Source organism: Dromaius novaehollandiae, chromosome 3, assembly GCF_036370855.1.
Source record: "Dromaius novaehollandiae isolate bDroNov1 chromosome 3, bDroNov1.hap1, whole genome shotgun sequence".
Classification (NCBI taxonomy): domain Eukaryota; kingdom Metazoa; phylum Chordata; class Aves; order Casuariiformes; family Dromaiidae; genus Dromaius; species Dromaius novaehollandiae.
In genome coordinates this window covers 21,464,994-21,478,253 of record NC_088100.1, presented here as the reverse complement: position 1 = coordinate 21,478,253, position 13,260 = coordinate 21,464,994, and the positions used below count along the sequence as shown (strand labels likewise).

At 36.3% G+C, this 13,260-nt stretch overlaps 1 protein-coding gene across 1 annotated transcript in view; it reads left to right on the top strand.

Annotated features, from left to right (window-relative positions):
• The window catches only part of SNTG2 (syntrophin gamma 2), a 174,858-nt gene that overhangs the window by 108,811 nt on the left and 52,787 nt on the right, over window positions 1-13,260 (top strand). Inside the window, exon 11 of the mRNA XM_064508091.1 lies at window positions 2,313-2,351. Within this exon, the coding sequence (XP_064364161.1) occupies window positions 2,313-2,351 (39 nt within the window). The remainder of the gene's footprint in view (window positions 1-2,312; window positions 2,352-13,260) is intronic.

Here is a 13,260-nt window from a genome sequence, read left to right as displayed (position 1 = left end):
AATCTGCATGGCCAGTCTCACACACATTTTCACAGGCACATCTGAACATAGTAAGGTAGAAAGTTGGATAACAGAATTTCTTCCTTTTATAAAGAGAACTTAAAATAGTTTGATTTAACTGGAAAGCAAGGTGAAAGGAGACAGGATCACTGCTTATTCTGTTTATTTGCACTGTATTATATTATAGTGATCTCATAATTTAGTGTGTCTGTGGTCACCTGCAGGGAAATAGTATTGTCTGTGTGCGTGGCTTGGTTTCTGAGTAGTTACTTCTTGTGTATATTTTTCTCTAAAGCACTGGAGAATTGCTGGAGCTGAAGATAGGCAGGGGGTGATGGTATTCCTGGTGATGTTAAAGTATTTAAGATACCTTTTTATTATGTCTTCTCAAATGCCCAAGATTAAGCCTGCTGCCAATCCCCCAAATCAGACTGGTGAGGACTGCTTCCTTCTGTAACACCGGGCTTTTCACTAATTTGTAGCACGCAGGTTACAGATAAGGTTTCTTGGGTTCCCACCAGTTTGTTACTGTCAAGGCCCTGAGAGTGGCCAACAACCTCTGCCACCCCCCCCGCCCCATCCCAGGGATTTGGCTGCATGTGCTCAAGGCCAGTGCTGACATGCAGCCGGGGATGAGGCTGCTGTGAGAAGAGCTGTGGGAGAGAGCTGAGAGAAGCCTTGCTGGAGGCTCCCATTTGCTTGGAAGCTGCATGTTGGGAATGCTCATCCTTGGTCTTTGCCTGAGCTATGGTGCAGATGTCTGTGACCTGCCTCTGTTGTGGTGGCCCCACTCCTCCTCTGGGGTAGCATGACCCCTCCAAGGGGCTGGCGGACCCTCCCTGCGCACCATCAGATGCCTTGCCAGGGTGATAGCCAGGCCTGGCAGCTGCCCCAGGCAGCCGGCAGGTCAGCTTTGGCCACCTCATCACGCAGGGTCTCAGTTGGCACACCTGCACGGTTCAAATACACAATTCAGTTCAAGTGGGTTGCAAAGCTGAGTGGGGGGAACAATCCCTTATGGCCTATGACTGACAAGTTCTTATAGCCCTGGGGCCTTTGTGTCATCCTCCATGTGTACATTCAAGGCCCTTGCTATCATCCTGTATTCCTCTGTGTTGCGTTTTATTCTAGGGTCATTTTGTTTAGGGTGGTTCCATACAGAATAAGCACTTGTTATTGCTATCAATTAGTTACAAATATCTGCATATGTATATAGATAACATTACACCCCACAACTGCACTTTTCTCAAAAAAAATGAGTCTCATGCTCTTTAGATAATTGTTATAGCTAAACAAGCTGTAACACAGCTCCAGACATACCAGGACAGATCCAGACCAAGCCCAACAAGAGCTGAGGCTGGTGTTGTTGGAATAATGCAAGGCCTGTTGGCCTCTTACTGTCATGCTCTGCCTTTGAGGTTTATCCACAGATTTCGTCTTGCAAATCTCTTGCTCTTGCTAGGATACTGGTAATAGCCTTGGATTTCTTCTGCTCTTTTGCAGTGACTGTATCTTTTCCTGTGTGCAATTGTAGCTTTTGGTCTGTTATCACAAGCTTTTCATTTTTTTATAAAATGAGGGGAAATGCTTTGTGATGATAAGATTGTTTGGAAGGACTCATCAGCTGTGTGACTGTTTGCAGGTTCTATCCCTAGATATAGGGGAGTCTTTTCTTGTAGTCATTCAATCTTTTCATGTCTAAATCCCTATCTTTAGTTCACTGTTACTAATATTTCGCATTAAGAAGTGTTTCACTTCAAAGAAGGGTTTGTCAGGGTTTGTTCAGCAGTCACCTATGCCAATTATGACTGTCAAAGAAAAGCCAAAATCAGCACACCTCTTCATTGACTAAACTGTGAGCAAAAAGGAAGATATGTTACTTTATATTGAACAAAAGGAAATCCTAAACAATTCCCTTAATCTGTTTTATATGCTGCGTCCTTCATTTCACAAAGTACTTGAGCACATGCCTAATTTACAGATCTGCTTAAACAATTGTTAACTGAGATCTAAAAGAGATATCTATAGTACAGTATAATATTTTCACAGTGGCAAAGTAAATTCATACAGCCAATTCTTTATGAAGGATTTCCTGAAAACTGTGATGAAAGGTTTCCTGTCTTTTGAGTCCTTTGTTTTCTAGGCTTAGGATAATTATAATCTAGTATTTCTGCACTGAAAATATAAAAATTTCTTATAATTTTGAAGTACTAATACCAGTGTGCATTAACTGTGTCAGTGCTGATTGCCTCATAGTAACTTTTAGCATCAGAATATTAATAACTGAGTATTTTTCAATCTCTGTTCTATAGATGAAAATGGCAAATAAATGCTGTTCTCCCTCAGACCAGGTAAGACTTTAATTGTATTAATGAAATGTATTCATCATGCCGGAACAAAAATTATTAATTTTTCTAATTCTTCTCATTGCTTTAAGTTGCAAAATTTGTAGAGCCTACATACAGACATTTAGTCAGTTTGCAAATTCTAAAACCACATTTGCAAAATCTGTTTTAAATTTTGAGATGTCATAGTTTACACAGCAGATTCTCACTAATCAACAGTAACTAGTAGAATCCCCAATTGCACTTGTTTATTAAAAAATAAAAATAAAGGAAAATTAAAAAAGAAGGCTATATCACTGGATTAGACGGAGCCATGATATAAGTGAAAGAGGGAGACAGTGTAACTTACAAATATGTCTTGGAAAACATACTTTATGCTTGCATGCCTATAGCTTCAGAGAGTCTGACAAATTGATGTGACTTTATATCTACATCACATTATTATGCATAGATAGCTCAGGAATATATTGCAAAAAGTATCCTTTGGATGTGTCATGCTGTGCAGAATACATGTTTGCAGTGACCATTTGTCTAGGGCTTTTGGAGCTTAGGGAGCCTGATGCAATATTGCTGCACCTCTAGCTAGTCAAAAAGACCCAATGAATTTACTACACTGGAAAGCCTTCTTACTTACTGTGGGATTGCAAGGTTGTTGGGGTTTTTTTTTCCATTTACTTTGTAAATTTTCTTTTTCTTTTTCCAGGCTAATTCTATAATTCTGGGAAATAAATTGAATTTTATATCATAAAACTAATGAGCTTCACACTTATTTGCTATCCTTGCATCAATCTGGTGCTGAACTCAGGAAAAAAGAGCCCAATCCTTGTCTGTTTCCAAGAATGCTGTGTTTGCAGAGTAAAAAAGTAAAAAATAGCCAGGTTGTCTTTTGCTACTTACTGCTTTACTATAGAAATTTATTATAGAAATTTACTACAGAATTAAAAGACTGAGTCTAGAAGTATTCTGTATGGACATCAAATAAATGTTTAAAATATTTGTTATTAATTAGACAGCTTGTATATTCTTTCATGTGTCACCATTTTGTCATCTTATCTAAAAAACATAGTTGGACATTTGTAGACTGTTCTAGAAGTCATTAAAAATATCTAACCATTTACATTTTCTTACCCAGGAAACTGCTTTATTTTGTTATACTTGTGCCTGCATTTTGGAAAAAAAAAAGTACACCTGAAGAACTACTATAAACTTTAATTCTGTGCGTAGTAGATACCTAAAAGTTTTCCCTAAAACAAAATGAATGCCTATGTAAGAAAGGAGCATTTAATTATTCCTTCTCATTATTAATCAAACTGATATGAAAAACAGGTGATTATAAATGGTAGGAGGAAAGATACTGAATTTGGATATATGTTGTTGGATGAACTCCCTACTACAAATATTTTAGTAACTATTTTCATAACATCTGAATCCCATTTTAAATTTAATGATATATTTAATTATCTGTAAGTTAAAGAAATGAAGAATAATGATAAATGAGAATTGCTGCCTGTAACCTGCTTACCTACCTGCAGTATGGTATAACTACTAATGTAATTAATAATATGTTCCAAAATTTATTTAATGTTCTTGGGTCTATCACTTTTTTGGAGCTGCAGGAGTACTGAAATCAAAGAAATGCCAAATCTGCTATACTGTAGCATTCACATGAAAAGCTCAAAAGGGAATTCCAACTTCTATTTTATTAAAGACAGAAGTACTAATTGACATTAAAATGTCTGCTTTTAAGAAACTCTTTCTTAAACTAAGTACAGGAACATTAGAAGCAGTCTTTGTTGATACAGACAGCTTGTAGAGTTGGATTTAAAGACTTTGGTTCAAGCTGCTGAGAGTTAGAAGGCGAATGAAGATGATACAAGAATGAGCTTTTTTGTATTAATGGATAACTGCAAATGATTGACTCTATTCTTTTAAACTTTATTCATCTCAATTTTTGTGCATGTAATATGATACTTCAAAAAAAGGAAGAAGTATTCTTCCTGAATTTGTAAATAAATATTGAGGACAGTCATACGACCCAACATTAGATGCCTAATTTGATTTCCCAGGTTAACAGGCTAGTGTCTATAAACTATCCATTTAGTCAGGGCAGAAAAATATTCTTTTCCAGAGCGTCATTCAAATGTGGAAATTAATATCAATCAGTGTTTTAAATAATCCTTTATACGGATTATATGTATAGCCTCTCCTTCTGCTTTGACTGTACTGGGGTCCTAAGAAGACCCCAGTAGCCTCTTAACTTACTATCTAAGGTAGGTGTCTAATGTTAAGCAGTACAAATCCATTACCCTTTTTACCTTCAGAATATGAAAGGAAGGAAAGATGCAATTAGAACGTAAATTTCTGGAATGGAAAATTTAAGGCAAGACTGATGTCACTTACATAATGTGTGTACAAACCTGAACTGCTCTTGTTAATATAATTGATTTAAAAGACAGAGAAAAGAGAAGTTTGAGAGACTGGAGGTGGTTTGAAGAGCTTCCATAAGTAAATTTTGTGATAGTTGCAGATTTATCCTTCCTGTTGAGTATGGACTTTCCTGAAGAATTAGATAGAGCCTTGGAGTTTCATTATCGTGTCAGTTGCCGTGAGTTTTCTTCATTGCCTTCAGAATCCAAACCAATCTTTCGAAAAGGGGTGAGATCAGATCAGGACAGGTTCCATTCAGATTCTGTTTTTCATAGGTCTGTAACAAACTAGGATTTGGCATCAACAAGTGCAAAATTAGTTCACTAAACCTGGGTTTCTCGCTTTTCTTTCATATTGTCCTTGACTGGTTTAACTGGAAATATTATTCTGGAAATCCAGAACAAGATGAATTCCAAGGGCATATAGCTAAGAAAACTGTAGAGGGAAGGGATGCAACTAATGGTTCTCAGATCTAAAACAGCTGTATTTCTGGGTCTCTTTGCCCAAAGAAGACATTAAACAAAGAGTTTGCATTTTGTCCTGCATATAAGATCCAAAGTTAGGAAGAGGTTCCTAGAGGTAGTGGTAGCAACAGTTGTAATTATTATGACTATATTTATAATGTTAAATTAAACAGTACCAGGTCAACAAGCTAATTGGCACAGTCTCGCTATGTTCATACTATTAATGTCTCTTCTCCCTCCAAAGGAGGCATTTAAACTGGGAGGCATTTAAACTATTGGAATTTCATTTTTGCCAGTGCTTAAATCCCAAACTGTTCTTGGGAATTTTTTGAAGAGTACTAGTTATCCCAGACCATGTCATGCTAGTTAGTCTCTGTCAAGGACTAATTATAAAAATTTGACAGGTGTATATAAATAAGTACCACTGCTGAAGCCCTGACACTATATATAACCTGTGTAGACCTCAGAGGATTGGAAGCATGAGGCACCTAAGCACTGGGTACTTTTAGAGCAGATTGGTGCTCTGCAAGAAGACAGGGAGATTGAGCTAGGTTGTACAATATTTTATTAAGTGTGGAGGGTGTTTACAGCTGCCATTTTCCAAACTTTTGATTCTGCTTGATATAATGTGTTGCAGTGCTCTAGAGACTTGGAAGCACTTAATTCTCTTATCTGTAAGCAGTTAGATTTGTGACTCAATTTTCAAAAAGATATGCACCACTGGATTGCTGCATATTTTTTTATGAAACAGTAAATTAGGTGATTCCCTCTGTACAGAAAAAAAAACTTGCAGAGTTGTTGGCTTTCTAAGACTATATGAGCATTTCCCATCCCCCACTGAAGCAATACCTTTTCTTCTCAGTTTTAAGAAAATGTTCATCGGATCTTGATAAACACTATGTATAATTTTACTTTATATGCTATAAAACAGATTTTCAGTGTTTCCTGCAATGTCTCTTTCCTTGTTTGTTTTGATTTTTTGCAGCTGGAGGAAAAGGTGAACCCTCTCCTTGTAATTGTTTGCATATGTATATTCCATTTGCTCTTTTGTAGTGATTGTATGGATTTCAGTATTTATAACAATCAGTGATTTAGAACATGAGGGGAATTTCATGAATTTGGAGCCTTGCTTTATTTGTGTCCTTTACCAGACTTGTGCATGGTAGTGCACAGGTATTCTCATCTGCAGCCCTGCAACTGTGAATCTTCCACGATGTTATACCAAAGTTTTACATTTGTGTTTCTGCTACAGTATCACCAATTCATAACATGCTTTTGAATTTGCTGACAATACTATTCCAGAACTGTTCACTGACCTTTGCAACCTGAGTCAAGGCCTACAAAGGCACAGTAACATACTAATTGAATTAACTGGGGTTTGAATCATTCTTTTGTTTTTCTTCTGACATATATCTTCAGTAAACAGAGTCACTTGCTTGCCTAAATCATGAGCTTTTCATTGACCGCTAGAGGAAATCATACAGAAATTAAATTCTAGATACAGTGGTTATAAAAGAAGAGCATGTACCTGAAAGGCCAGGACACAGATTAAGATGTAACCAGCAAGAGATATATAGGTAACAAAAAATTATGCTGTGAATTCATTAATAGCAGGGAGATGACAAAGGAAAATTTTGCCATTACTCAGTTTATCAGAGATCAGCCTTCAATAAAAAGGTCAACTGCAACAGATGGTTATTGCAAGTAATACTAGAAAAATATGGCAAGATCTCAGATTACAAAATGAAGGAAAATTTTGGTGGTACTTATGCTTTCAATGCCTTGTGATGTGAAAAAATGGTCAAAGTAATCTCAGAGCTGTTATCAAGATATCTCAGAGGATTTGTGACTGCCAGCTGACAGATCAAAAGATTAGGAAAGGGTAAACACAGTGCCTGTTATTGAAAAGAAAGAGAAACTGGAGAATTAGAGACTAGTCAATTAACTTCAAACCCTTGAAAGAAATCTGAAATAAATAAGCAGAACATTTGTATACAGATGAAAGATAACAAGCAGATGAGTGGCAGCCATGAAGGATTTGTCAAGAATAAGTAGTTAATATCTAATCTAATTTCCTTCTGTGGTAGGATAACACATCTTGTGGATGGGTGAGAAGTAGTTGCTGACATATCTTGACTTCATTAAAGCTTTTGACACTTCTTGACATGAGAGTATTCTAAACAAATTTTGTCCAGATTTCCTGGTACAAACTGTGTTGGATAATCCAAGAATAGGTGTAAATGGTTCACTTTTAAAATTAAATGATATATTGATGGAGTCCTGAAAAGGTATCTCCCAGATCCAATTCACTTGAATATTTTCCCTACGATGCATTAGCAAAAGTATGTGTACTAGTTTTGTAGACATGAAGCTGTAAAAGACAGCATTAGACATAAGAATGATCTTGATGTATTGAAGAATGAGTCTGAAAAACAGGATGGAAGCCAGTTATGGTACAGCACGTAAGCAAGAATAATCAACAAATATTTGTGAGAGGTTGTAGGAACAACTCATTCTTCCAAAAAGTGTTTGGGGACATAAACTCTGTTGGGCAGTTCAGTCCAGCCTCTGTCCCCTTGCTAGCATTAGGGAGGTCATCGTAGTGCTACTGACCACAGAAGCCAGTTGGACACACATGGTGTCATCAGAAAAACAACAGGTTTATTATTATATCAGGCTGTGGTAGTCAGGCACAGGGCTGATTAGCAGGGACCTTTCAAAAGTCCCAGTCACATGGTTGACCTTAAATTCCCTTTTCTCTCTTTTTCTCCCTTCCAAATAAGCAACCCACAGACTTTTTAATCTTTCATCATCCCTGTTTTTCTCATTTTTATATTCTTTTTTGGTTATTTTGGCCTTAGTCACTGATCCTCAACATCCTCAAAAAGCCAGCACCTCTCTTTCTTCTGATATTCTTAACCCAAGGGGACTTCCTGATGCTTCCCTGTCGTATATTTAGCCTGCCAGTTTATCCCGTTAATGTTTTATTAGTTCAGCAGTGCTAGACTGGAGTTGGCCAACCACTTTTTCCTGTACATTGTGTGCAATGTCCAGCAGTTTCTTACGTTGTTACCTTGTTTGTTTAACCTCAGGCCAGAGCTGCATACCATAACTACAATGTCTCCTTTGTGACTTTTGATAAAGAGGCAAGCATTCTGGCCTATATGTTATGTATAGGTGAGAGTACCTTGCAAAACATAAGTGCAAAGTGTTCCAGCTAATTTTGTGCACTATGCTGCAGAAAAGATTTTGACGAAAGGCTTTCCATGGTCTCTGTGGAAAGATTGAAAGAAATGGAGTTGTGTAAATTAAAGAAGAGAAGACAGGGAGGTATGAAAGAAGTCTTCAGAAATGGTAACCTGATCTTGCAGAATGGAAGAAAATAGATGTTCTTATGTGGTTGATCAGAGAATGACATTGGAAAGAAGCAAGGAATGATGCTACACAAACTACATGTTATGATTCATGGAATTTTTGCTCCAGTTATGGATTGAAGGAGTTTCTATTTCCTCTACTCTTGAGGGTGAAGCAATTTGAGACTATAATGGAGAGGGCAAAAAATGTCTTGAATTGTAATTATAGCACAGATGACTCATGTTAGACATGAGGAATAGACTTCTTCATCTCTGGTAAAGCTGATAAAGTGCTGGAATAGATTGTTGGAAGAAATTATAGAGTCTCCATTACTGGAGGTCCTTAAGAGGTTAAGAAAACATCTTTTAGAAATAAAATATGTATCATGGGTCCTGCATTTCAGAGCGGGTTTTAAACAATTTCTGAGAAGCCTCTTTTCGTCTCTGTTTTTGATGATTATATGAACCTAATTGTGAATAAGTTTTCAAATATGAGGGGTTTTCCCACTGTTCTTCATAGTAGAACTGCTGTCTCAGGCATGCCATGAACTCTGGCTTCATGCTGCAGATTCAGACACTGCACATACTCTTACAAGATCAATTTCTCTTTTTTCATTTTCATAAATTAGAGAAAAACATTTTACAATTATATCATATACATGATAAATTTAGTTTCTCCAAACTTCAAAAGTTAGTCTTCAAAAGTTAGATTCTTGCAGACTATAGTTTTAGGACTCACACATCTGGAAACAAAGCAAGAGTAAACTCCTTTGAACATAATGCAACCACTTAAAGATAGAATTGAGATATTCCTTTGTAATTGTTCTTACTTTATTTATATGGAAGGTCAGTTATGCAGTTCTTAATGAAATTCTCTTGATCTGTTTCAGAGATTTTTCTGGGACCTCAACACTTTCACTTATAAAATAAAAGTTACTGGAACAATTAAACACCACTTCAAAGTACATAAACAGTTGAACCTCTAGTCAGATAGTTACAATGTAATTCCTCTGTGATGTAATATTACTATTATACCAATTTTGAAGATGGAGAAACTGTAGATAATAAGGTTAAGAAATCTGTCAAACTTGATGGAACAAATCAATATATTCTGATTATCCTTGTTGCATTTCTGAACATATTTCAAAAATCTCACTGTGCCCTCTAAAACTAACACATTTCACAGTGTGTCATGGTGTTTGTATGTTCCACTTTTCTCTCTTTAGAATGGAAAATATTTGTGTTAGTGAAATAGCTTGTATTAGCTTACTCTTTTAAAGTTGGAAGACTTCGAAACATTTGATTCTAGAAGCTCTAGAATGGGTCAGACTAAAGAATTCTGTCTCAAAGACTGACCAATAGTTCCTATTGAAGAACTAAGTATATGAAACACAGTATTTAAACAGCATTTCTTACCCAAATATGTTGACCATAGCTTCCAGCTGTCAGCTGGGTCTACAGATACTCTGACAGTGACTGGAACAATGTAATTCTGTTTTTTGTGAAAAATCATGTTCTCTGATTAAAGCTGTCTTCCTGATAATTTCATCAAGCTTCCATAAGCTCTTAGAATATAAAAAATTGTTAACAATTGCTTTTTATTCTCTGTTTCCATACCATTCTGACCTCTCCCTACTCTCTTTTCAATTTCTGCTCTCCAGGCTGAGTGCTGACCTACTGTATAGATTTCCTGTCTTTATGTCTGGACATCCGTATTGCCATTTTCTGTAGTTTTCTAGTTCTATTTTATCTCTCAATTTGATTTGTTTATTTCTGCTTTATGATTGTGAGAAAGAATCTAGAAGATACAGTCTTCTGCACAGGGAGCTCCTCTTCACAGCTTTTAGAACTAATTGCTTTTCTACTCAGTTTTATACAACAGTGATTTCACTGGATTCACACTATAAGATCAGTCCTTCTCCTTCAGGATGATTCTCCAATTAAAATTATGTTGACACATTTTTAAGCAGAATTATCATGTGATTGATTAGGGGATAACATGCAGAAGGAAGTTGGGAGTAAATTTTCAGACTGAATTTTATTTTTGAGGATCTTTTTGCAGCAGCTATAGATTGATTTTTTAAAAAATTTTCCAGAACAGCAGAAGAAACAATTTGAGTCTTTATTAGGTGAGGAGTTGTTTTTTAAGCTCACTTTACGGTGGTTGTAATTTTGATAAAAAACTAAACAGAAATTTAAGAAAAGAGTAACTAAGGACCTGAGTTCTCCACTGTTACTTGGATTGGGTTCCTGCTGCACAAGTAGTCCCACTGATTTAAAAAAAAATACAAGAATATGTAGAAGAACAGGGCATCTACTAATAGGAAGAACAAGAATCACAATAGTTAAATAAGGCTTGACCATCAGCTGTTGAGATATGAATGCTGCTTTGGGAGAGAGGAGAGGAACAACTGCCCAGCTCACTAATCATTACACCACATATGGTCTCCCAAAAGAAGAACATCTGAATATGTTCAAATATTGGAACTTTTGGTAATTTGGTCAAACACCGGAGCAAATTACCCAGACAGGTTGTGGAATCTTCATCTTTGACAGATATTCAAAAAAATATATATTATGTTATGTTATATTATTTGTGTTGATACTGAAAACTCATTTGGATAAGTCCCTGAGTAACCTGATCTACATTGGTACTGCTTCAAGCAGGAGGTTGGACAAGATGAGCTCCAGAGGTCTCTGTCAACCTAAATTATTCTATGATTCTGTTTGGATCTTTTTTTTCTATGATTCTGTTTGGATCTTTTTTTTCTGAAAGGCTCCCAGATGTCATCAAAGACAGCAATACGGGCTGTAATAACTGTTTTCACATACCATTTCTGGACAAGAAGCTGAGAGCTGGATAGTCTTGACTTTAGTACAGGTGTGCACCCTTTGTTAATTTTAGTCACACCTACTCTGGCGAAATATATCTGACATTTAGCCATGGACACTGACCTACATGTACACTACTCATCAGGCGCTCATATCACATAGCGGGCAACTATGCCACAGAATTCAAACTTTGGCCAGTAGGTTTGGCGTTACACTGAGCTATTGTATAAAAGGCAAACACAGGTGTATCACTTCCTGCTGCATTCAGAAAAGGATTTTTTTCAAAGGCAGCTTATTGATAGCTGTTCTCAAGAGAAAGCTTTAGGTTTTAGATCCTATCTTGAAAGAGAAGGCTATTATGAAATAACCAGTAGGTTATTATGAAAAAAAGTGGGTGACATCATCCCCAATTTTACCAGCAGCCCTGTAATGGAAACAGTAGTCACTACCCAAAGGACTCTGAATCCAAATTTGACATAGGCAGCCAGCTCCTGGGAAAATGAATGAAGTCAGATGCATACCCATCTTCATGGTTTCCTATCTGTTAATGTGGACATGTTGCTTTTTGTGGTGTTCAAGTTGTGCCTAGCTTGGACTTAAAAAATTCCCTCTGGGGTTGAAGCATGTAAAAATAGGGTATCGTCATTTCTAAATTCCTCTGTAGTTTCATCCCTAAAACGTTATTTTAAATAAATGTTAAATATGTCATTCTGACAGAAATGAATTAAGTTAAATACAGTGGAAAACATCAATGTAATGTGTCAGATCTTCCGGCATGCCAATTTTTTTTTTTTGAAAATTTATTATTTTCATGATAATTATGTATGTGAGAGGCCTGCAGGTCACAAAGATACAGAAAAGTCTATTAGTCCCTCCCCCCCCCCCCCCACCAAGTACTAGTTAGAATATTAAGTCTGCCACTTGCTTTGGAAAAGACCAGAAAAAGAACTAAAGCTAAAATTAAAGCAATATATACTTCTCTTAGCTTTCTTATATTTGCTTTGTTCCATGATGCTTTATGATACAACATTAGTTTTTGACTTGCAGTCAAAGCTGGTTTCTGTTGTAGATTCTTTTCCTTCTTTAACTAAATGAGCATTCTATCGCATCTGTTCTGACCTTTCATATGTCAGAGATCTACTTGATTTTCTTTAACTATTTTCCCCTTCAGTGTTTTGCTTCATTTACTTTTCATAGCTATTTAACTAACAGTACTACACACAAAATGTACAGATAACTTTATTAAATGTAACACGTTACGTTTCCAGTCATCTAGATGCTCTATTCCTATAGCAAAACAGTAAGTGCAAATAAGAATGTTCACTCATCTGCTATCATCGGATTACATTTTGTTAGTGACATATTACCACCCCATAATGAGTGCCATTGCTCATTTTGTTCCTACAGGAAGTTTTGTAAAGTATATTGGAACACTTTAGCAAATTAATAACACAGCAATGGTGAATGGGTACTTTTCCATGCAGTTTCAAATAGCAGTCTGAGATTGATCAGGAAAGGAGTGCTAAAAGCAGTGCTGAAAATGGGGTAGTTTGTAGTGTTATGCCAAATCAGCACTCCTTAAAATTTCAAATGGAAGGTTTTGGTCTAGTCAAAATCTCCCTAGCATACTTATCAACCACAAGCAGCTTATTATTGAGTACCAATATTTGGTTGGTTTTTTTTTCCATACAGACCTCTGTTGAACTGAATAATTATTCTTCTACCCATTCATACGGCCTAAATGACCATTAAATAAACCAGTCAACAAGAAGGAGAGATGGAGAGAAAGTAAACAAATGTTAGATTTTTTTTTCATATTTTTTATAAAAGATGCGTAAT